At 42.3% G+C, this 26,563-nt stretch overlaps 1 protein-coding gene across 5 annotated transcripts in view; it reads left to right on the plus strand.

Annotated features, from left to right (window-relative positions):
- sybu (syntabulin (syntaxin-interacting)) overlaps positions 1-26,563 on the plus strand; it is a 128,602-nt gene that overhangs the window by 45,356 nt on the left and 56,683 nt on the right. For all 5 annotated transcript variants that reach the window (XM_073039003.1, XM_073039010.1, XM_073038998.1 and 2 more), the window contains one exon: positions 12,438-12,632. In XM_073039003.1, coding sequence (XP_072895104.1) covers positions 12,438-12,632 — 195 coding nt within the window. The remainder of the gene's footprint in view (positions 1-12,437; positions 12,633-26,563) is intronic.

The following is a 26,563-nucleotide window of genomic DNA, read 5'->3' on the forward strand; positions in this document are numbered from 1 at the left end:
ACAGAAACAATTCTTGACATTTTCACATTCAATAAATGATGGAGATAGTCTGATCCTATTGATCTGGGGGTGTTAGCTCATTTGACATAGTTAAATATAAGACTAATGTTCAGTGCACCATTAACTTGTTAATTTATTAACAATTTTATGAATTTGTAGGTCCTGGTATTTTTAAATTAGGATATAGTTTATGATTATGTAAATGAGTTTCATATTTAAGATTTTAGTGTAGTTGAGAAATTAGTGGACTGGTACCTTTATAATAAATCATTTCTAAAATTAATGGCATATTTTCCATACTACCATGACCCAGTGCAGTATTGTTCCTATTGGTGCCAATCTTCTGGTGTTTCTTTCTTGATTTTACACTAGCTACAAGCCTTTCAGACTCCTACAGCTCAAAATTTAACTTCTGCCATTTGGAGATTAGTCTTCTCACTAAAGAAATAAATGTAAATATTTCCTATCTCCCATGGTCCACTCTCCCCTCCTATCAGATTCCTTCTTCTCCAACACTTTACCTTTCCCAACCACCTGACCTCACCTACCACCTTCTTGCTATCCTCGTTCCCTCCTCCTACCTTTTTAATCTGGTGATTTCCCCCTTCCTTTTCATTTCTGAAGAAGGGTTTCAGCTCAAAACGTCGACTGTTTACATTTTTCCAAGATGCTTCCTGACCTGCTGAGTTCCTCCAGCATTTTGTGTGTGATGCTTTGGATTTCCAACATTTGCAGACTTCCTCATGTTTATTATTTAAACATTCTATTGTTCTCAACATTAGAGCTCACGTTTGCGTCTTTAGCCTCATTCTTTCTCTACTCTCGTGATGATTTTGCTCTAACTCCATCTACAAGTTTGCAGATGACACCACCATAGTGGGCCATAGATCAAGTAACAATGAGTCAGAGTACAGAAGGGTGGGGAGAGAGAGAGAGAGAGAGAGAGAGAGAGCTTAATAACGTATCATGGCAACAATCTTTCCCTCAAAATCACAAGAGCTTATCATTGACTTCACCCATCATCTTGTCTACAGCAAAGGTGCTGAAATTGAGAGGGTTGAGATACTAAAGTTCCTAGGTGTGAACATCACCAATAGCCTGTCCTGGTGTAGCCTTGGTGCCGTAGTCAAGAAACATCATCGATGCTTTTTCTTCCTCTGGAGGCTGAGGAAATTTGGCGTATCCCCATCAACACTGACCCAGTTTTTAATTGATGCACCATAGAAAGCACCTTATCTGGATGTATCATGACTGATAGAGCAACTGTTCTGTTTATAACTGCAAGAAAATACAGATCATTGTGCACACAGTTCTGTACATCACAGGAACTAGCGTCTCCTTCTACGGACTCTGTCTATACATCTCTCTGCCTCAGTAAAGCTGTCAGCATAATCAAACACCTCACTTCCCATAGATAGTCTCTCTTCTCCCATTAGGCGAAAATACAACATGGTTGCACTGAAATAACTGAGTTGACATCAGTGTTCATATGTGAATAGCTCCAGCGGCTACACCACTTTATAAAAATAAAAGCATTGGCTTCTTTGACATTTTTCTCTTTATTATATTTCTGCTTCGCAGAGATACTCAAGAAAGCAACTGCATTGCTAAGTGACAAGAGGAGGGAATTATCATTACATAATAATTTGAGTGGCAGAGTGGAGATACATCTCTGTCAAAGGAGTGTAAAGTGCTCCTTCACTCCACTATCCTGCAGGCCTCCCTTCTTAGTCACCCAGTCAGGATCCCGTGAAGCCATGGGAGCAGGTGGTGGTTGGTCATCTGAGCAGCTGAAGCATATCACAAGTCCTGGTGATGCAACCACTGACACCAAGCAAACAGTCTCTGAAGAGTATTGATAATGACTGGGGTTACCTGTCTTGTAAGGGCCCTTCCCAAAAGGAAGGCAATGGCAAACTACTTCTGTGGAAAAATTTGCCAAGAACAATCAAGATCAAAGATCATGAATGCCCACGTCATTTGACATAGCACGTAATGATGATGATGACATAACAATGTTTTAAAGAAGCATTTAAAAACTTGTAACATCTGTAACATTGGTAAGTTATTCCTGGAAAATGCAATTTTAATTATATTTTCTTTAGCCAATTTGGTGATGGCATTGTTCTCCAGGTACTGTATAATAGTAAGGAGCATTAAGGAAAGTAAACTTATAGAATTATTTGGGATGGAATGGAACTGCTTGGACCATCATGTCCAGAGGAGATTCACAAAACTGACCCCGGGAGTGAAAGGGAGGAGCATTTGAGGAGAATTTGATTGCTCTGAACCTCTATCCCTTTCGAATTTAGAAGAAAAATGAGGATCTCATGGAATGACTAGATAGAGTGGAAGTGGACCAGATGTTTGCAATAATGGGAGAGTTTAGAGCCATGGGGTACAGCCTCAGAATAGAACAACATCCCTTTACAACAGGGACACACCTAAACTTTTTTATGTCATGAACCAATACCATGGAGGAAGGGGTCCGTGGTCACCAGGTTGGGAACGCCAGCTTTAGAAGAAAGATCGGGAGGAATTTATTTAGCACGAAGACCATAAGACTTAGGAACATAATTAGGCCATTTAGCCCTTCGAGTCTGCTCCGCCATTCTGTCATAGCTGATCCCAGATCTCACTCAACCCCATGCACCTGCCTTCTCACTATATCCTTTGATCCCCTGAAACTAGGAAACTATCAACGTCTGGCTAATAAAATTCTTCCTTACCTCTTTCAAAAATGTCACCCCTCTACTTCTGGATACCCCCACCATAGGAAGCATCCTCTCCACATCCACCTTATCTAGTCCTTTCAAAGTTTGCTAGGTTTCAGTGAGATCCCCTTCATTCTTCTAAATTCCAGTGAGTACCGGCACAAAGCTGCCAAATGCTCCTCATATGTTAACCCCTTCGTTCCCAGGCTCATCCTGGTGACCTTCCTCTGGACACTGTCCAATAACTTAACATCCTTTTCTGAGATATGGAGCCCAAAACTGTTGACAGTACTGCAAATGTGGCTTGACTAGTGTCCTTCATTATCTCCTTGCTTGTATATTCTATTCCCCTTAAAATAAATGCCAACATTGCATTTGCCTTCTTTACCACACACTCAACCTGTAAATTAACCTTCTGGGAGTCTTGCACAAGGACTCCTAAGTCCCTCTGCATCTCTGATGTTTGAATTTTCTCCCCATTTAAATAATGGTCCATGCTATTGCTCCTTTAATCAAAATGCATTATCATACATTTCCCAACACTGTATTCCATCTGCTACTGTTTGCCCATTCTTCCAGTTTGTCTAAGTCCTGCTCCAATCGTATTGCTTCCTCAGCACCACCTACCCCTCCACCTATCTGTGTATCATCTGCAAGCTTTGCCACAAAGCCATCAATTCCACTATCTAAATCATTGAGAAACAATGTGAAAAACAGAGGTCTCAATACTGATCCCAGAGGAACATCACGAGTCACTGGCAGCCAACTAGGAAAGGCCCCCTTTTTCCCATTTGCTGCCTCCTACCTGTCAGCCATTCCTCTATCCATGCCAGTATATTTCCTATAAAGCCATAGGTTTGTATCTTGTTAAGCAGCCTCATGAGTGGTACCTTATCAAATGCCTTCTGAAAATCCAACTAAATGACCTCCACTGCCTCTCCTTTGTCCAGCCTGCTTATTAATTCCTCAATTAACTCTTAACAGATTTGTCAGACAAGATTTCCCTTCACAGAAATCATAATGACTTTGACTTATTTTATCATTAGTCTCCAAGTACCTCAAAACCTCATCCGTAATAATAGACTCCAACACTTTCCAAGCCACTGAAGCTAGGCTAACTACCCTATAATTTCCTTTCTTTTGCCTTCCTCACTCTTAAAAAGTGGAGTGACATTTGCAATTTTCCAGTCTTTTGGAACCATGCCAGAATCAAGTGATTGATGAAAAATCATGACCACCCATTATCTCTCCAACAATCTCTCCCAGAACTCTGGGATGTAGTCCACCTGGTCCAGGTGACTTCTCCACTTAAAACCTTTGAGTTTGCCTAGTGCAGGGGTGTCAAACTCATTTTAGGTCACGGGCCGGATTGAGCAAAATGCAGCTTCATGCGGGCCGGATCAGTCGGACGCGTGCGAACGCAGCTTTCGTTGCCTCCGTTTTTTCAGCCTGCTCTCATGTGTCTCAGTCTCTGCTATAACTACAAAGTGTTTCACTTTACAAATTCCGTTTCTTATGAAGAAGACTGCCGAATAAACACTAAAAACCCTGAAAACCTGGTACCTGAATAAACTCAGCATTAGCCATATCATACGCCATAGGCGCTTCGATTACTGGGGCCAGCTTTAATAGTAATTAGATATTATCTCGCGGGCCAAAGATAATTCCACCACGGGCCGGATTTGGCCCGCGGACCTTGAGTTTGACATATATGGCCTAGTGCATTCTCCTTTGTAATAGCAATGGGACTCACTCCTACTCCCTGACACTCACGGACCTCTGACACACTGCTAGTGTCTTCCACAGTAAAGGCGATTCAAAGTACTGATTAAGTTCATCTGCCATTTCTTTGTCCACCATTACTTCCTCACCAGCATCATTTTCCAGTGGTTCCAATATCAACTCTCACCTCCCTTTTACTCTTTATATAACTGGAAGAAACTTTTGGTATCATGCTTTATATAATTGGCTGGTTTGCCCTCATGTTTTATCTTTTCCCTTCTTATAGTTTTTTTTAGTTGCCTTTTGTTGGATTTTAAAAGCTTCCCAATCATTCAACTTCCCATTCGCTTTTGCTACCTTATATGCCCTTTCCTGGGGTTTTATGCAGTCCTTAACTTCCCTTGTCAGCCACAGTCGCCATTTGAGAACTACTACTTCTGTGGGGCATATCTACCCTGCACCTTGTGAACTATTCGCAGAAACTTCAGCCACCTCTGCACTGCTGTCATCCCTGCCAGCATCATCCTGCAGGCTACCTGGGCAAGCTCCTCTCTCGTGTCTCTGTACTTCCCTTTATTCCATTGCGATACTGATATGTGTGAGATATGCTTCTTGCTCTCAAATTGCAGTATGAATTCAGTCATATTATGATTGGTGAATGTGTGCAATTCATTGACTCATGCGGTGAAGTCATTGCATATATTTAAAGCAGAGATTAGTAGGTTCTTGATTAATAAAGGTGTCAAAGGTTTTGGGGAGATGGCAGGAGAATGGGGCTGTGTGGGATAATAAATCAGCCATGATGGAGTGGCAGAATAGACTGAATAGGCTGACTGGCTTAATTCTGTGCCTGTGTCTTGTGGTCATGAATAGTAAGGTGTCAAATGTTATGGGGAGAAGCAAGGAGAACAGGGTTGTGAGGGACTAGAAATCAGCCATGATCGAATGGTAGTGCATTCAGTGGGCCGAAAGGGCTAATTCTACTTCCATGTCTAATGATCTAATGTCTGCATCGGGTTCCCATGTCTCTGTAAAATTGACCCAGCGCTCAGTGAAAAATTCTCATTATGCTTATTCAGATTTCAGTTTTGGCTTCTAAATGTACTTCATCCATGCTTCTGAAAAGTGAATCCATTTCACCTGAAATGTGGATCGACATACCTCATTTCGCATTTGGTTCATTTACTTTAAGTCTGTCTTTTCATGTTACTGGCGGTTGTAGTTTTGGAAATCGAGTCACCTTAGCATCTCACAATTGCCACCATGTCCAATAAATTTCCGCTGACAAGGAGAGTTCCAGCTTTTCAAATCAGTCCATGAAATTAGCGACTTCAGCTGTGATATCATTCTAATAAATCTCTTCTACATACTTTCCAAGGATGTGACAGCCTTGCTAAAGGATGTGGTCCACAATTCTTCAGCTGAGATTTATCCAGTATATATGAAGGTCAGGCATAACTTCCTTCCTTTTGTGCTGCGTTTATAAATTCTACGGCTCTATGCATGTTAAACATCAGTTTTTCCTGCGCTCTCCCCTTTAAATACTTGAAAACTACATCAATCTTTCTGTTCCAACCCTCTTTAAAATTGTACTGCCTGGTTGAGATTCTTAATCCAAATTCTTCCAACCAAAATGTACAAATCCACAGTTCATCAATCAGAAAACGTTTATGTTGCTAGCCTGATCAGCTGTTCCTCAAGTCTTGTTACTATTTTCATTGTTTATTACATTATCAAATTTCATATCATCTGAAGACTTTGCAAGTATGCGCTGGATATTCAAGTTTAGGTCATTAATAGATGTGAGATCTCTTTGGTGTATCTAACTAATGTACCGCTATATCTTTCTTTCACAAAGTCTCAGTTGAAAGAGAAACCTACTTGTTTCCTTTTTGAACCAAGAGCCCTGTAGTCTAGGGGGGTCCCAACCTCTTTTGTGACATGGACCACCACCTTTAACTGAGGAGTCGGAGACTCCAGGTTGGAAACCCCTGCTGTAGACACTGTAGGCAGTTTGCTGTTTTGAATGAATCATTAAGTGTATGAGGTCTTTTCATTCATTATTTGTTGATGTCCTAGTCATCTCTTTTGGGCCTTATTTTTTCCTGTTGCAATCTTCATGCCATCTGTGACTTGAGAAATCCAGCTCTGCATCTGCTTTGATCTTTTGATCTTTAGTTTCCTATAGTAGCCTGATACTTTAAAAAAAAACAGTTGCCAACCACGAACCCAAGATATTTGTCAGAAGTCCTGTGGAGTTTTGTCAAGGGTAATTAGTGAATATGCCTTAGACTTGGAGTGAACACAAAATGCTTGAGCACAAACGTGAAGTTGTGTAAGGTGTAGGTGAGGTCTAATTTGGAGTATTCGGTGCAGTTCTGGTCACCTACGTATAGGAAAGCTGTTAATAAGATTGAAAGAGTACAGAGAAAATTTACAAGGATCTTGCCGGGTTTTGAGCCCCTGAATTATAGGGAAAGGTCGAATATAGTTAGGACTTTAATCCCTGAATTGTTGAAGAGTGAGATTTGAATGAGATATACAAAATTATGGGGGTATAGAAAAGGTTAATGCAAGCAGGCTTTTTCCACTACAGTTGAGTGAGATCAGTCCAAGAGATCATAGGTTAAGAGTGAGAGGTGAAATATTTAAGGGTAACTTCATTCAGAGGGAGTTGTGTGTATGTGTGGAATGAGCTACCAATGGAAGTGGCAAATACTGGTTTGATTTCAACATTTAAGAGAAATTTGGATGACTACATAGGTTAGAGGTGCATGGAGGGCTATGGTTCAGGTTTGGGTGGACGGGACTAGGCAGAATAACAGTCGTCATTGGAGACTCTATAGTCAGGGGAGCAGACAGGAGATTTTGTGGACGTGAGAAGGAAACCTGCATGGTTTGTTGCCTCCCGGGTGCCAGGATCCGGGATGTCTCTGACCGGGCACATGACATCCTGGTACGAGAGGGAAAGCAACCTGAAGTCGTGATACATGTTGGGACCAACGACATAGGCAGGAAGAGGGATGAGGTCCTGAAGTGTGAGTTTCGGGAACTAGGTAGAAGGCTGAAGAACAGGACCTCAAGGGTGGCATTCTCAGGATTGCTGCCAGTACTACGTGATAGTGATGGTAAGAATTGGAGGAGATGGCAGTTGAATGCGTGGCTGAGGAGTTGGTGCAGGGGGCAGGGTTTTAGATTTTTGGACCATTGGGATCTCTTCTGGGGAAGGTGGGACCTGTACAGATTGGATGGGTTGCACCTGAACTCGAGGGGGAGCAATATCCTTGCTGGTAGGTTTGCTAGCATGGTTCGGGAGGGTTTAAACTAATTTGCAAGGGGGATGGGACCCGGAGCGATAGAGCAGTGAAAGAAGAGCATGGAGTAAAGCCAGATCTAACATATAGAGAGGCTTTGAGGAAAGAGAAGCAGAATAAAGGGTGTAAAGGTAGTAAGGTAGAAGGGCTAAAGTGTGTGTACTTCAATGCAAGAAGCATCAGGAACAAAGGTGATGAACTGAGAGCTTGGATACATACATGGAATTATGATGTAGAGGCCATTACAGAGACTTGGCTGGCACCAGGGCAGGAATGGATTCTCAGTATTCCTGGATTTCAGTGCTTTAAAAGGAATGGAGGGGGGGAGGGGAGGAGGTGTGGCATTACTGGTCAAGGATACTATTACAGCTGCAGAAAGGGTGGGTAATGTAGCAGGATCCTCTTTTGAGTCAGTATGGGTGGAAGTCAGGAACAGGAAGGGAGCAGTTACTCTACTGGGGGTATTCTATAGGCCCCCTGGTAGCAGCAGAGATACTGAGGAGCAGATTGGGAGGCAGATTTTGGAAAGGTGCAAAAATAACAGGATTGTTATCATGGGTGACTTTAACTTCCCTAATATTGATTGGCACTTGATTAGTTCCAAGGGTTTAGATGGGGCAGAATTTGTTAAGTGTGTCCAGGATGGATTCCTGTCACAGTATGTTGACAGGCCGACTAGGGGGAATGCCATACTAGGTCTAGTATCAGGTAATGAACCGGGTCAGGTCACAGATCTGTCAATGGGTGAGCATCTGGGGGACAGTGATCACCGCTCCCTGACCTTTAGTATTAACATGGAAAAGGATAGAATCATAGAGAGGACAGGAAAATTTTTAATTGGGGAAGGACAAATTATGAGGCTATAAGGCTAGAACTTGCGGGTGTGAATTGGGATGATGTTTTTGCAGGGAAATGTACTATGGACATGTGGTTGATGTTTAGGGATATCTTGCAGGATGTTAGGGATAAATTTGTCCCAGTGAGGAAGATAAAGAATGGTAGGGTGAAGGAACCATGGGTGACAAGTGGAAAATCTAGTCAGGTGGAAGAAGGCAGCATACATGAGGTTTAGGAAGCAAGGATCAGATGGGTCTATTGAGAAATATAGGGTAGCAAGAAAGGAGCTTAAGAAGGGGCTGAGAAGAGCAAGAAGGGGTCATGAGAAGGCCTTGGCGAGTAGGGTAAAGGAAAACCCCAAGGCATTCTTCAATTATGTGAAGAACAAAAGGATGACAGGAATGAAGGTAGGACCGATTAGAGATAAAAGTGGGAAGCTGGGCCTGGAGGCTGTGGAAGTGAGCGAGGTCCTCAATGAATACTTCTCTTCAGTATTCACCAATGAGAGGGAACTTGATGATGGTGAGGACAATATGAGTGAGGTTGATGTACTGGAGCATATTGATATTAAGGGAGAGGAGGTGGTGCAGTTGTTAAAATACATTAGGACGGATAAGTCCCCGGGGCCTGACGGAATATTCACCAGGCTGCTCCACGAGGCAAGGGAAGAGATTGCTGAACCTCTGGCTAGGATCTTTATGTCCTCGTTGTCCACAGGAATGGTATCGGAGGATTGGAGGGAGGCGAATGTTGTCCCCTTGTTCAAAAAAGGTAGTAGGGATAGTCCAGGTAATTATAGACCAGAGAGCCTTATGTCTGTGGTGGGAAAGCTGTTGGAAAAGTTTCTTAGAGATAAGATCTATGGGCATTTAGAGAATCATGGTCTGATCAGGGACAGTCAGCATGGCTTTGTGAAGGGCAGATCATGCCTAACAAGCCTGATAGAGTTCTTTGAGGAGGTGACCAGGCATTTAAATGAGGGTAGTGCAGTGGATGTGATCTACATGGATTTTAGCAAGGCATTTGACAAGGTTCCACACGGTAGGCTTATTCAGAAAGTCAGAAGGCATGGGATCCAGGGAAGTTTGGCCAGGTGGATTTAGAATTGGCTTGCCTGCAGAAGGCAGAGGGTTGTGGTGGAGGGAGTACATTCACATTGGAGGGTTTTGACTAGTTTAAGAGACGCGATGTAATGATGCAGCTCTATAAAACTCTGGTTAGGCCACACTTGGAGTACTGTGTCCAGTTCTGGTCGTCTCACTATTAGAAGGATGTGGAGGCATTGGAAAGGGTACAGAGGAGATTTACCAGGATGCTGCCTGGTTTAGAGAGTATGGATTATGATCAGAGATTAAGGGAGCTAGGGCTTTACTCTTTGGAGAGAAGGAGGATGAGAGGAGACATGATAGAGGTGTACAAGATATTAAGAGGAATAGACAGAGTGGACAGCCAGTGCCTCTTCCCCAGGGCACCACTGCTCTGTACGAGAGGACTTGGCTTTAAGTTAAGGGGAGGGAAGTTCAAGGGGGATATTAGAGGAAGGTTTTTCACTCAGAGAGTGGTTGGTGTGTGGAATGCACTGCCTGAGTCAGTGGTGGAGGCAGATACACTAGTGAAGTTTAAGAGACTACTAGACAAGTATATGGAGGAATTTAAGGTGGGGGGTTATATGGGAGGCAGGGTTTGAGCATTGACACAACATTGTGGGCCGAAGGGCCTATAATGTGCTGTACTATTCTTAAAAAAACAGTGGGCAGAAGGGCCTTTTCTGTGCTGTAGTGCTTTACGAATATGCCGTAGATTGGAGTGAGCACAAAATGGTGAACTTCCATTTATAGCACACCACAAAGAGCAAAGCAGTTAGAACATGCATTCCATCTGTGAAAAAACATGGACGTATTTGCTCAATGAGATTCAAGTAGACATTCATTCACATGGTTTCTCAACCCTATATACAGCAGTTTACACTGGGGAAAACAGAACAAACCTCAAATTGATGACAGTATCAAAGCTGCTGCATTATGTACAGCCATTCCTTCCAAATACTGCATTTGCACTCAAATGAGTTCCAAAGGGAGTATTTCAAAAATTGCTTTCATATATTTCAGGTGCTATTGAATTATGAAAAAGTAAATGTTGTAACTCAAAATTGATCGTGTGGATAGTCAGAGGCTTTTTTCTGCAAAGTTGAAATGGTTGCCACAAGTATTAAGTATTGTATGTAATTAGTTTTGCTACAACAAGTGTATGGGACATTGGAAAAAAATGTTGAATTTCCCCATGGGGATGAATAAAGTATCTATCTATCTATCTATCTACAAGAGGGCACAGGTTTAAGGTGCTGGGGAGTAGATACAGAGGAGATGTCAGGGGTAAGATTTTTACTCAGAGTGGTGAGGTTGTGGAATGGGCTGCCGGTAACGGTGGTGGAGGCAGATACGATAGGGTCTTTTAAGAGACTTTTAGACAGGTACGTGGAGCTTAGAAAAATATAGGTAAGCCTAGTAATTTCTAAGGTAGGGACATGCTCGGCACAACTTTGTGGGCCGAAGTGCCTGTAATTTGCTGGAGGTTTTCCATTTCTATGTTTCTAAAATTAGTGTTCCAAATAGATAATAATAATAGAAGTTGAACATTTCATTGTCTCTATGCCTAGTATTTCTAATATAGTTATAACCATATAACAATTACGGCACGGAAACAGGCCATCTTGGCCCTTCTAGTCCGTGCCGAATGCTTACTAGTTCTCCTCTTGTGACAGAGACTCCAGCCTAAGGACTTTACATTTTTAGAGAACCTATCACAATATCTATTTTTTTCCAGTGTTCAGTAACTTTGAACATTTGTTGTTACCTACCAGTATCCTGCTGTGAATTTGCCTGGTTTTCTTTTGAGTGGCTGATGGCCTTTTGAAAAGTAAAGCAGAGATTCCTGGGTGTAAATTCTCAGGATTGCCCTGATACTTTTGAAAGTCATTGCACAGTAAAATAAAAGCAACTGAGAGAGTAATGGTGTCAGTTATCAAAGAATGAAAGGTATATGGGGTTTCACAGGAGCCTGATAGCTGAACTTCATTTGAATAACAAAGGCTGTCAATTGGACAGATTAACATCCTGATTAAAAGATGTAAGAATTTGCCTTGGGCGACAGCAGCCATTGAGTGGGTCCTGCTGATGGAGGCTGGGTGCCAATGGTATTGGGGGTATCTGAAACACACAAACCAAAATAAATGCTTGACGAAGATGGCAGAGCTTGTCATTGAAATGTCGGTTGTAATCGATACCTGTACCCGGCTGGAAATCTGAGAAGAGTTTGTTCTCTTTCTTATGGAGAATGCTAGGCATTGAGGCTGAGGAGGGGGGAAGAAAAAGGGTCAGCCAAGACCGAATGGCAGAGCAGATTCAACAGGCCAAATGGCCTAATTCTACTTCTATGCCTTATGATCTTATTCGCTAGACTATACCCTTTACCCAGTCACTGGTCCTCTGACATTCCAGTCTGACCTTCAATGGGATGACTCGATGGAGTAGCCACCACTGTGCCAGTCTCCCAATCCCTCCAGTCATTCACCACTCACCAAGGCTAAAACTGAAAATCCATAGTATGCATACTGCTTTTACGATCATTATCTTCCGTGCCTCTTTAAAAAGAAGATTGATCTTACAGTGCAATGAGATACACAACGTAAGTGATTTGACCCATCTTAATTCCAATGTCGTTTATTTCTGGTCAAAAGTGCTGTTTAAATCAGAGCTTTAGTGTCTATAAAAAAACCTCTCCTTTTTACCCTTCATTTTCTGCTTGTTAGACTCTTCAATGTGATCATGTTCTTTGTTGATCTTTTGAGCAGATGATACTGGATGTCCCAGCAGCCAGTCGGTGTCCCCAGTGAAATCCCCTTCAAAGCTGACCAGTATTCTGTTAACCATTCCTACGGTGAATAAAGAAGAGAGAGGAAGGAAAATTGCCTCTGGAACTGCAACAGAGTGGAACGGTCAGCACATCAGACATAAGAGGGAGCAAAAGTCATGCCTGGTGCAGCCAGGTAAGGAATAGGACTTGAAGTTTATTTGTAAAATAATGGCACATATAATCTGATGGATGGGATTGTAAAAGTACTCTGTGAATTTGGTGCTTTTCTCCAGATTTAGAGCTGTTATGGGAGCTTTGTACAATTGCATGACTGGCATTATAAATCTAGACTTTGAGTTAGATAATTTTAAATGAGTGTGATAACATTGTAATGGACAGTTTCATAACTCATTAAATTATGATCATTATAAATTATAATAATTGTGATGATATTTACTTAAACTGGGAAAATGTCCTGTATAAGTAATTATTTCTTTTAAGGAGCACTTGCAAATTGGGTTTATCCTGGTCATGTCACATGACAACACAGTGCACAGTTCAAAGTAAATTTATTATCTAAGTACATATACGTCACCAAATACAACCCTGAGATTCATTTTCTCTGTGGGCAATCATAGTAAATGCCGTTCAAAGGAAGTTCATGAAAATGATTCTGGGATTGAAAGCCTTGTCGTATGAGGAGTGTTCGATGGCTCTGGGCCTTTACTCACTGGAATTCAGAAGAATGGGGGGGTGATTTCATTGAAACCTATCCACTGTTGAAAGGCCTTGATAGAGTGGACGTGGAGAGGATTCTTCCTATGGTAGGGGAGTTTAAGACCAGAGGACACAGCCTCAAATTACAGGGATTGTAGTGGTGTGCTACACGCAGCGCTAAAATAACGACACGGAGTCAGTAAACTGCAATCAAAGATAATTTTATTCGAACTTCACAGCCTTGCTTTAAAGCCTCCCTCATCCCGCCCTCCCTGGGCGCGGATGCTCTAAGGGACACGTACTCACAAACCCCTGCAGGCTTTTTGCCTTTGTTGTGGACCTGGCCTTTGTGCCTGCGCGCTGGTTATTTGTGAGCCGGTTCGAGTGCGCTAGGAAGTGGGTCGCCACAGGATGCCCTTTTAGAACGGAGATGAGGAGGAATTTCTTTAGCCAGAGAGTGGTGAATCTGTGGAATTCTTTGCCACTGGCGGCTATGGAGGCCAAGTCATTGGGTATATTTAAGGCAAAGATTGATAGGTTCTTGATCAGTCAGGGCATGAAGGGATATGGAGAGATAGCAGGAGATTAGGACTGAGAAGTAAAATATATCAGCCATGTGGAGCAGACTCGAAGGTCTAAATGGCCTAATTTTATTCTTATATCTTATCGTCTAACCACAATAGAATCAATGAAAGATTGCGTCCATTCTTTTGGATAACAACCAATATGGAAAAAAAACACCAGTGGTGGTGGTATCACAGCATTTGAAAAATGTCTGTGAACTCAAGTCATTCTGAAAGAGTACATCATGCTGTAGCATTTGGTCTGCAGAAAGAGAGCAAAATAATAACCAAGTGAAAAGAATATAATGATCTGAGAATTTAATAATGTGTTGCAAACAGTTGTGGGCATTAAAAAGACACGAGATTCCGCTGATGCTGGAAATCCAGAGTAACACAAGCAAAATGCTGGAGGAACTCAGCAGGCCAGGCAGCATCTATGGAGGGAAATAAACAGCTGACGTTTTGAGCTGAGACCCTTCATCAGGACAGGAAAGGAAGAGGGTAATAGCCAGATGTGGGAGAAATAAGGAAGATGCTAACAGAATATTAGATGGATGATGTTGCAAAATAGCTTTATAACGGGAAAGTTGCAAAATCTGAAATTATTTATTTCCGCCTATAGATGCTGCGTCTAGTTTGTACCAAACAATTAATCTGCCTAGTCCCATTGACCTGCACCCGGACCATACCCCTCCATAACCCTCCCATCCATGTACTTATCCAAATTTCTCTTAAATGCTGAAATCGAACCTGTATCCATCACTTCCACTGTTAGCTCGTTCCACACACTCATCAGCTTCTGAGTGAAGAAGTTCCCCCCATTTTCCCCTTAAACAATTAAACTTTCACCCTTAATCCATGGCCTCTAATTCTTGTCTCACCAAACCTCAGTGGAAAAAGCCTGCTTGCATTTGCCCGATCTATACCCCTCATAATTTTGTATACTTACATCAAATCTCCCCTCACTCTCCTATGCTCGAGGGAATAAAGTCCTGACCTATTCAACCTTGCCCTATAACTCAGGTCCTCAAGCCCTGGCAACATCCTTGTAAATTTTCTCTGCACTCTTTCAGTCTTATTGATACCTGTCCTGTAGTAGGTGACCAAAACTACACACAGTACTCCCGATTTTCCCAGAGCCATTCAAGCATCAGGTGAATGGTATTACTCCTTATAGTTACCTGCAAGTGCCTTATCACCAAAGACAAAGGCACCACCCTCCGTCCAGCAACCTAATCATTTCCTCCTGACGCCACTGTTACACTGCATCTTCAGTACATAGCAGCTACAGCGTGCACCAAGTCTGCTTGGGCAGGTCCTTCCGGACTTTGCACCTTGAAGGACAAGCTCAACAAGAACGATGATGATAGATAGATAGATAGATACTTTATTCATCCCCATGGGGAAATTCAACTTTTTTCCAATGTCCCATACACTTGTTGTAGCAAAACTAATTACATACAATACTTAACTCAGTAAAAAATATGATATGCATCTAAATCACTATCTCAAAAAGCATTAATAATAGCTTTTAAAAAGTTCTTAAGTCCTGGCAGTTGAATTGTAAAGCCTAATGGCATTGGGGAGTATTGACCTCTTCATCCTGTCTGAGTCCTGTATCAGTTTCCTATACTCCTCCTCCTGTCCATTCCTGACACACCCCACTATGGCCGAGTCATCAGCGAACTTCTGCACATGGCAGGACTCCGAGTTATATTGGAAGTCTGATGTGTACAGGGTGAACAGGACCGGAGAGAGTACGGTTCCCTGCGGCGCTCCTGTGCTGCTGACCACCGTGTCAGACCTACAGTCTCCCAACCGCACATACTGAGGTCTATCTGTCAAGTAGTCCACTATCCAATCCACCATGTGAGAGTCTACTCCCATCTCCGTTAGTTTGTGCCTTAAGATCTTGAGACGGAGTACAGAGGAGCAGCTGGTGGACTGGTGTGAGATGAGCAGCCTAAACCTGAACGTGAAGAAGACCAAGGAAGTCATTGTGGACTTGAGATGAAAGATCCCCTTCTGTGAATACGTGGCTGCTCTATGGAGAGGGTAAAGTGCACCAAGTCCCTGGGAGTTCACATCACAGGTGATCTCACCTGGTCCCTTAATATCACCTCCCTGAATAAGAAGGCACAGCAACGCCTCCACTTCCTAAGAAGGTTAAGGCAAGCAAGGCTCCACTTCCTCCTTCATAACTGCATTTTTCAGGATTACCATTGAGAACATTCTGTCAAGTTGCATCTCCATCTGGTATGGGAGCAGTCGAGTATTGCACCAGAACTCCCTACAGAGAGAGGACTGTGAGAACAGCTGAGAGGATCATAGGGGTTTCCCTGCAGCGTCCTCTTTGACTTCCTACCATCAGGCGGGAGACTCCGATGCATCAAAACAAGAACAGTGAGGATGGGAAACTTTCTTCCCTCAGGCCATTGGGCTTCTGAATTTCCTGCCGCATCGTTTTCAGTGTCACTGGTTAATCTGTTCAGTACCTTAAAAAAATGTTTAGTTTATCACTTTGATTTGTTTATTTATGTGTAATCCATCTGTGGATTCCATCATTACTTTCATAAATTACTGTGTGTTATGCGTGTATTATGTATGTATTCAACTGTGTTTTAGATCCTGGTTCACCCTGGTCTCATTTCTATATATATTATATGGTTATATGCATTATATACGAAGGTAAATGACCATAAACTTGACTTGACTTGAAACCAGTTCTGGGAGAAATGAGGAAGATGCTATCAGAATATTAAACATGAGATGTTGCAAGATAGCTTTATAATGGGGAAATTATGAAACCTGACATTATTTAGTAGGGGGTGTGGGAGTTAGGATTGAAGGCTGTGGTTGATTTAAAGTGTAGAGTCATGATTTGGATAATAGGTGGACATAAAAGGAGATTGATCATTTTATGCAGAGGGATGGATCAGCTGGTGGTGATATTACAGGTTTGAAATCACTGACATATGTCATGAAATTGTTTGTTTGCAGCAAATTTAACATTTCTAAAATGGCAGTGAACTGAGGGGGAGTGTGGTAAGAAAGGAGACTGGATCTAGAAATTGGTTAGTAATTAGTTCTTCATTGTGCTGAAAGAGAGGTCTGGCATTCTGGGTGTCTTAGGATGTCCTTACAGTGGCATCCAGCTTAGTGCTGCTGCTTCACAGAACGCTGGTTCACTGTACTGCTGTGTGCTGTGCAGTCTAACTCCTGCAGGTACAAAATTCATTGTGCTTGGAGGGCGTGCTTGTGTGTGGAGCAAGACATCTGGCATTCCCTCAGCAATGCAGAAGTAGTTTTGGTTGCTGCGCTTTCTGTCTCAGACTTCTCGGCTGGGTGAGCAAAGCAGAGAGGCAGAGACAGCAGCTTCCATTGCATACAGTGTGAGGGGATGAGAGAGAGAGACTGAGATCCAGGCAGACTGTTGGCACACTGAGTCTGAATCCAGAATTCTGTCTTTGAAATCCTGCCACTTCAGTACAGTACCACATGTCAGCCAAGATACGCCCTGAACTCCCCACTGCCGACTGGTGGCTTCGCCAACCTGAGCCTGTTTAAAACCCACAGCGGAACAGCCATCCGTGGGTCTTGGAAACGGGTGGCTGAAGGATCTGCCCGAGCAGACTGCCTGGCAATGTTTAGAGGGTATGTTCGTGCTTGGGTAAATATTAAAATGGAACACGCACAGTCCACGGCGACCGCTGAGGCGTTCCGGGACCATTGGACTCCGCGGGGTGTAAATGCCATCATTTTGGTTTAATGTGTATTGTCTGTATGTAGTGAAGTAACTGTGTTAGTCACTGTTTTGTATATATTGTATAGCACCGATATTTGTAATAGAGGAATTTTGTAAAAAAAAAAGCGAGTCTCTGGATGTTGCTTTGGCGATTCAGTCCTGTGGTAATTGGTTTATGTATTTCAACTGGATCGATTGAACGATCCCCGAGAACAAGAAGATGGATTCCTGACCTCACAATCTACCTTGTAATGACTTTGCACCTTCTTGTCTATCTGCACTGCACTTTCTCACTCACCGTTGCACTTTATTCTGCACTCTGTGGTAACGAATTGATCGGTTTATATACAGTGGCTATAGGGTTGAGGAATGGGGCAGTTGATAAACAAGTCGGTACGGTGTGTGGCGAGACTGTGAGGAAGGACAGGCAGATAATAGGGGCAAAATTGCAGTCAGTGGGATGCGCTGAAGTATAACACGGGGGCAAAATCGAAAAGCTGATGAATACAGACTGTCGCTGTTATATTTGAATGCATGCGGTATATGGAATAAGGTAGATGATCTTGGCACAGCTAGAGACTGGCAGGTATGACATTGTGGGCGTCACTCAGTCATGGCTGAAAGAAGTTGAGACCTTAAAATCCAAGGGTACATATTGTATCAAAAGGACAGGCAGATAGGCAGAGGGAGTGGCTCTACTGGTTAATAAAAATGAAAGCAAATCCTTATAAAGAGGTGACATAGAATGATGTAGAATCCTTGTGAGTAGAGTTAAGAAGCTGCAAAGGTAAAAAGACCACATGATATGACTTCTTTACAGGCATTCAAAGAGTAAGCCGGGCTGTGGGATATAAGTTACAATAGGAGGTAGAAAAGGCATGTAAAAAGGGCATTGTTATGAAAGTCATGGGGGATTTCAGTATGCAGGTAGATCGGGAAAATCAGGTTGGCGCTGGATCCCAAGAGAGGGAATTTGTAGATTGCCTACTAGGTGGCTTTTTAGAGCAGCTTGTGCTTGAGCCCACTAGGTGAATGGCAATTCTGGATTGGGTATTGTGTTAAGAAACAGAGTTGATAAAGAAGCAATAGACAATAGGTACAGGAGTAGGCCATTCAGCCCTTCAAGCCAGCGCCGCCATTCACTGTGATCATAGATAGATAGATAGATAGATAGATACTTTATTCATCCCCATGGGGAAATTCAACATTTTTTCCAATGTCCCATACACTTATTGTAGCAAAACTAATTACATACAATACTTAACTCAGTAAAAATATGATATGCATCTAAAATCACCCTCTCAAAAGCATTAATAATAGCTTTTAAAAAGTTCTTAAGTAGTTTACTTAAATACATTGAGTCCTAACCCCGGCACTTTAACATATCTTACTCCTGGCGGTTGAATTGTAAAGCCGAATGGCATTGGGGAGTATTGATCTCTTCATCCTGTCTGAGGAGCATTGCATCGATAGCAACCTGTCGCTGAAACTGCTTCTCTGTCTCTGGATGTCATGGCTGATCATCCACAGTCAGTACCCCGTTTCTGCCTTCTCCCCATATCCCTTGACTCCACTATCTTTAAGAGCTCTATCTAACTCTTTCTTGAAAGCATCCAGAGAATTGGCCTCCAGAGCATTCCATAGATCCACAACTCTCTGGGTGAAAAAGTTTTTCCTCAACTCCGTTCTAAATGGCCTAACCCTTATTGTTAAACTGCGGCCTCTGGTTCTGGACTCCCCCAACATCGGGAACATGTTTCCTGCCTGTAGCATGTCCAATCCCTTAATAGTCTTACATGTTTCAATCAGATCCCCTCTCATCCTTCTGTATTCCAGTGTGTACAAGCCCAGTCGCTCCAATCTTTCAACATTTTCAGCCCTTTAGAGGCAGTGATCGTAATCTGATAGACTTCACCTTGCAGATTGAGATATAAAAGAAATATTCTAAAGGGAGGATGGGGCAACTATGGTTGACCAAGGAAGTCAAAGACAGTAGTATAGGAAAAGTGGGGGCATATGATATACAGTAGCTGAAATTAGTAGGAAGTTAGAATCTGGGTTCTGAAAGAGGTCACTGAAGAGATTGTGGAGGCATTAGTAATGATCTTTCAAGAATCACTAGAATGGTTCCGGAAGCCTGACTTCAGTGGTTGGGAAGATGTTGGAGTCCATAACTAAGAATGAGGTTTCCAGGTACTTGGAGGCACATCATAAAATAGGCCAAAGTCAGCATGGTTTCCTAAAGAGGAAATCTTACCTGACAAATCTGTTGGAATGCTTTGGGGAAATAACAGGTAGGATAGACAAAGGAGAACCAGTCCATGTTATTTACTTGGATTTTCAGAAGGCCTTTGACAAGGCTGCTTAACGAGGTAAGAGACCATGGTATTACAGGAAAAATGCTATCATGGAAGATTGGCTGACTGGCAGGAGGCAGGAGGTATTTGGACTGCTTCTTTTCACATTATATGTCGGTGATTTAGATGACAGAATTGGTGGCTTTGTGACCAAGTTTGTGAATGATACAAAGATAGGTGGAGGTGCAGGTAGTGTTGAGGAGGCAGGGAAGTGGCAGATGGAATATAGTGCAGGGAAATGTATGGTCATTCATTTTGGTGGAAGGAATAAAGGTGTGGACTATTTTCTAAATGGGGAACAAATTCAAAAATCAGAGGTGTAAAGGGACTTCAGAGTCCGTGTGTAGGGTACCCTAAAGTTTAATTTGCAGGTTGAGTTGGTGGTAAGGAAGGCAAAAAAAATGTTAGCATTCATTTTGAGGGGACTAGAATATAAGAACAAGGACGTAAACCTGAGGGTTTGAGGCGTTGGTCAGACTGCTCTCGAAGCAGGTTTGGGCCCCGTGTCTAAGGAAGAATATGCTGCTGGCATTGGAGAGGGACCAGAGGAGGTTTATGAGATTGATGACAGGAATGATAGGGCTAACGTATGAGGAGTGTGTCATGGCTCTAGGCCTACAGAAAACCTGTATAGGCCTTCTATACCTAGAATGCTCTAGGGGGGCATTCTAATTGTTGCATCACTGTCTGGCACAGCTGGGCCACTGCACTGGATCGGGATAAGCTGCAGAAAGTTGTAAACTCAGCCAGCTCCATTGTGGATACTAGCTTCCAGAGCATCGAGGACACCTTCAAAAGGCGATGCCTCAAAAAGGTGGTATCCATCATTAAGTCCCCCTTCCCCCCCCATCACACAGGACATGCCCTCTTCTCACTGCTACCATCAAGGAGGAGATACAGGAGCCTGAAGACATGCATTCAACATTCCAGGAGCAGCTTCTTCCTGTCCACCATCTAATTTCTGAATGGACAATGCACCTATGAACACTACCTCAGTATTATTTTTCCTCTCCTTTTGAACTCCTTATTGTAGAAACATAGAAAAACTACAGCACAATAAAGGCCCTTCGGCCCACAATGCTGTGCCGAACATGTACTTACTTTAGAAATTACCTAGGGTTACTCATAACCCTCTATTTTTCTAAGCTCCATGTACCTATCCAGGAGTCTCTTAAAAGACCCACACACCTCTATAATCCACAAGTTTTGATTACTTGTGAATTTTCATCAGAAACTCCTTAGAAGACTCATTATACTTTTTGTAATTTATATGTTCTTTTTATTATTATGTATTACAATGTATTGCTCCCACAAAAACAACAAATTTCACGACATATGCCAATGATATTAAAACTGATTCTGATGCCATCGGGCAGAAGATACAGATGGCTGAATACACATGCCGGCAGGTTCAAAAACAGCTTCTGTCCTGCCTTTATAAGTCCACTGAATGATTCCCACCACCCTCCATAGGAAAAAATGGGCTTTTGACCTCACAATCTACCTTGTTATGTCCTTACACCAACTGTGCACTTTCTCTGTAAGTATAACATTTTATTCTGCATTTTGTTATTGTTTTACCATGTACCAACTCAAAGCACTGTATGAGTGGCAAGCAAGTTTCTCACTGTATCTTGGTGCATGTGACAATAATAAACCAATTTCTAAATTAATTTATCTATTCCGCCGTTTCGGAGGCACCAGTAAACGGTTGTCACATCAACCAGACTCCCCTGTGTATGAGTGGTTTTGAACAGTAGTGGGATGAAGGAATAATTTTGGATTTGCATGCCATTGCAATAAATGAACAGATGATTCGAGATTACACCAGGTCTGAGCTGCTTTGAGAAGGATAGAAATGTTTTGTGTTCATCGTGGATATGGGAATCCATTCATGGACCCCCGTCTCTCAGGTTGTCAGATAATTCCTACTGAAAGCTAATTGTTAGTGGGGTATGTTTGATATTTTTGTATGTAAAGATGATTTTCTTTTTAGGTTATTTTGGTTCATCTTTGGGTCAAAGTTCCATCATTTTGCATAGACTTATTTGAATGGGAAATTTAATATAGTCATATTTCAAATATTTGCGTGTACAGATCGTGACATCCAAAGTATAATGGATCTGGAATATCAGCCAGCACTCTATTTTTATAGTATGCAAATAAGATCTCTCAGGGGTCTGCTCATCTGTGTTGATTTGTGGTGACAACTTACAAGATAAGAAAATGCGCAATTCATGCATGAAGGGATACGGGTGGAAGGCAGAAGGTTGGAGCTAAGGAGGAAATTGGATCAGCAATGATGAAATGGCGGGTTAGACTCAATGGGCCAAGTGGCCTATATCTTATGGTCATGCTGCTTCAGTGAAGCGTGGAGAAGGTGGCCTTCCTGTCTTAATGCCAAAATTTCTATTTGCTGTAAGTGAAGTGCTCCAGTTGTAATTGTTGTTTGGTCCTATAACATTACAGGTTGGACAGTGCTTGTCAGTTTTATGTAGCAGCTGATAAACCTGGTTCAAGAAGCTCCTCCTTCCAACCTCCACAAGGTGATGTGCCAGCAACTTGCATTCCAGTTCCAAGCTTCAGTTTCAACAAAGTTCATTGAATGGTGTCTTTACTTTACATGTGTAGCAGAAGCGACCAAGAACAGACTTTATGCTCCACACCCAAACATGACATTCACATTAGAGGAAAAGAGCACATCTACAAGGAGCACAGTCACAAGAAAGCAGCATCCATCATCATGGACCCCCACCATTCAGGCTACGCTCTCTTCTTGCTGCTGCCATCGGGAGGAAGGTACAGGAGCCTCAGGTCCCACACCACTAGGTTCAGGAACAGTTCTTACCCGTCAGCCTCCAGAACCAGCATGGATAATTTCACTCACCTCAACTCTGAAATGATTCTGTAACCTATGAATTCACTTTTAAGGACTCTGCAACTCGTATTCTCAATATTAATTTTTTATTATTATTTTTATTTGTCTTTGCACAGATTGTCTTCTTTTGCACATTGGTTGTTTATCAGTCTTTGTTTGTTGCCTTTCATAGATTCTATTGTATTTCTTTGTTCCACTGAGAGTGCCTGCAAGAAATATTACAGGGCAATATTTGGTGACATACATTCAGTGGTCACTTTATTTATGCACACTTGTACACCTGCTTGTTAATACAGATGTCTAATCAGCCAATCATGTGGCAGCAACTCGATGCATAAAAGCATGCAGACATGGTCAAGAGGTTCAGTTGTTGTTTAGACCTAATAGGGAAGAAATGTAATTTACGTGACTTTGACTGTGGAATGATCATTGGTGCTGGATGGGGTGCTTTGAGTATCTCAGAAACTGCTGATCTCCTGGATATTCACGCTCAACACTCACCAGAGTTTACAGAGAATGGTGCGAAAGACAAAAACTTTAGTGAGCGGCAGCTTTGTGGGTGAAAACGCTTTGTTAATGAGAGAGTTCAGAGGAGAATAACCAGACTGGTTCAAGCTGACAGGAAGGCAACAGTAACTCAAATAACCTTGTGTTACAACGGGCCAAACCTTGAAGTGGATGGGCTACAGTGCCATAGGCATCTGAATACTAGTTTATTAGGTACAGGAGGTATCTGACACTCTGTTACTACATTTTGTATCTTTCTGCACATTAACTCTGGAACCGTAATTGAATGGAACATTAAACTCATTTAGACATAAGAGAGAGTAGAAGTGAAGTTCTCATGATGCTATGACGGTGTAGACAGAGTGAACAGCTAGAGACATTTCTCCAGAGGTGGAAATGGCTAATACGATGGCGGGGCTTAACTTTAAGGTGTTTGGAATAAAGTATCGGGGGTAGGAGATTCTTAGGCACATGGATGAAAGAAAATGGTGGGCTATATAGGAGGGAAGGGTTAGATGGTTCTTTGAGTAAGTTAAGGAGTCGGCACAACACCATAGGTCGAAGTGCCTGTAATGTGCTGTACTGTTCTATGTTTTATTCATCGCTGTAAAGCACGGCAAGATAATTATATGAGTAAATTGCACTTTGTATTGCACATCGTACTCAGGATGTATTCCCATGGATGAGTTTTCATGGAATAAGCACTAACAGGAGACATTACTCATTATATAGCAAGAAGCATCAGCCGTGCACTGACTGTGCTGAGAACCCAGTCTGCTGCAAGTTCAACAATGAATCATCCTTGCATCAATGCGAGGAGGCTGCCTGTGGGGCGGGGGGTGGGGGGGGGGGGGTTGGCGTAGGACGGGCTCGGGTGAATTTTGCATTGGCTCAGCACACTGACTTGAGTTGGAAGTTGATGCCTTCTGTCTCTGCTTGGCCGCACATTGCCTCTGTGGTAACAAGTCTCATGGCATTCCCAATCATTGAGTTTGTGCAGCCAAATTCCTCGGTGTTATAGTTTCAGAGGATCTGTTCTGGACCCCGTGCGTAAGTGCAATTATGAAGAAAGCATGGTAGCGTCTCTACTTAGTCAGATGTTTGCCAAGATTTGGCATGACATGTTAAACTTGGACAAACTTGTAGAGATGTGTAGTGGAGGGTACATGGACTGGCTGCATCTCAGTCTGGTATGGAAACACCAATGAACAGGAAATCCTACAAAAAGTAGTGGATACAGCCCAGTCCATCACAGGTGAAACCCTCCCCACCATTGAGCACATCTGAGTGGAGTGCAGTCGCAGAAAAGCAGCATCCATCGTCAAAAGCCCCACTATCCATGCCATGCTTTCGTCTCGCTGCAGCCACCAAGAAGATATAGGGGCCTCAGGACCCACCCCACCAGGTTCAGGAACTGTTATTACCCCTCAACCATCAGTCTCTTAAAACAAGTGGGGACAACTTGACTTAACTTCACTCGCCCTATCGTTGAGCTGTTCCCACTTTCAAGGACTCCACCATCTCATTTTCTTGATATTTATTGCTTATTTATTTGTTATTATTATTCTTTCTTTTGTATTTGCACAGTTTGTTGTCTTTTGCACAAATTGTTTGTGTGTCCATCCTGTTGGTGCAGTCTCCCATCGACTCCATTATGGTTATTGGATTTATTGAGTATGCCTGCAAGCAAATGAATATCAGGGTCATAAATGGTGACGTACATGTACTTTGATAATAAATTTACTTTGAAGTAAGTTTGACAGAATTTTCATTTCCATTTTGCAATTATTTCAGCATTTTCGAAGGTCTGATGAGTTTATTTGTGAATTTATATTTTATAAGTAGAAATGTCTTATGGACAATATTTTCAATAGATACAGGTAAAATTCAGAATCTGGTTTAATTATCACTGATTTACACTGAAATTTGTTGTTTTGTGACGGCAATACAGTGAAATACATTAAAATTACTATAAATTACAATAAAAGAATATTAAAAAGTTAATAATCAAAAGAGAGAGTGAAATAGTGAGGTGGTATTCGTGGGTTCATGGAACATTTCGAGACCCGATGGCAGAGGGGAAGAGGGTGTTCCTAAATCATTGAATGTGCAACCTTAGGCTTCTATACCTCCTCCCTGATGATGGTGGTAATGAGAAGAGGGCATGTCCTGGATAGTGAGGGAGCTTCATGATGAATGCTACCTTCTTGAGGCATTGCTTGTTGAAGATGGCCTCCCAAGACGGGCCGAAGGATTTCAGCCCAAAACGTCTACTGTACTCTTTTCCTATAGATGCTGCCTTGCCGGCTGAGTTCCTCCTGCATTTTGTGTGTGTTGCTCAGATTTCCAGCATCTGCAGATTTTCTCTTGTTTGTTCCTAAGACTGGTGTTGAACGAAGTGATTGCACAGCATACTGTTCTAGTTACGGCCGCCTCTATTTGAAGACAGGCCCATAAAGTTTTATCTCTATATAAATTACTATTCCTTGTTTTATGCTATTAAAATCATATGGATTTAACTTCCTCCATGTGGTGAGTACAAGTTGGTGGGATTGTAGTCAAAATGGAGTGTGGACATGAACTTCTTTAGTGTCATAGAAAAGTACAGCACAGAAACAAGCCCTTCAGACCAGCTGGTCTGTGCCGAACCATTAATTTGCCTAGTTTCATGAATCTGCACCCAGACCATATACCTCTATACCCCTCCCATCCATGTACTTATCCAAATTTATCTTAAATTTTGAAATCAAATCAGCATTCACCTTTTGCACTGGCAGCTCAATCCAAACTTTCCCCACCCTTGGAATGAAGTTGATCCCCCTCATGTTCCACTTAAACCTTTCACCTTTCACCCTTACTCCAGGACCTCTAGTTGTAGTATTACCCAATCTCTGTGGAAAAAGCCTGCTTGCATTTACCCTTTGTAATTATTTTGTAAATGTCTACCAAATCTCCCCTCAATCTTCTCTGTTCTCGGGGATAAAGTCCCAATCTATTCAATCTTTCTCTATAACTCAGGTCCTCAAGCTTCAGCAACATCCTTGTAAATTTTCTCAGCACTCTTTCAAACTTACTTACTTCTTTCTTGTAAGCAGGTGACCAAAACTGCACACAATACTCCAAATTAGGCCTTTCTAACATTTTGTACAATTTCAACGTTACATCCCAACTCATGCACTCAGTACATTGATTTATGAAGGCCAATGTGCGAAGAGCTTTCTTTACAACCCTAGCAACCTGTGACAGTACTTTCCAGGAATTATGGATCTGTATTTCCAGATCCCTCTGTTCTACCACACTCCTCACTGCCCTACTGCGAAAGATCTACCCTGATTTGTCCTCCCAAAGTGCAACACC

Source organism: Hemitrygon akajei, chromosome 1 (genome assembly GCF_048418815.1).
Source record: "Hemitrygon akajei chromosome 1, sHemAka1.3, whole genome shotgun sequence".
Taxonomy (NCBI): domain Eukaryota; kingdom Metazoa; phylum Chordata; class Chondrichthyes; order Myliobatiformes; family Dasyatidae; genus Hemitrygon; species Hemitrygon akajei.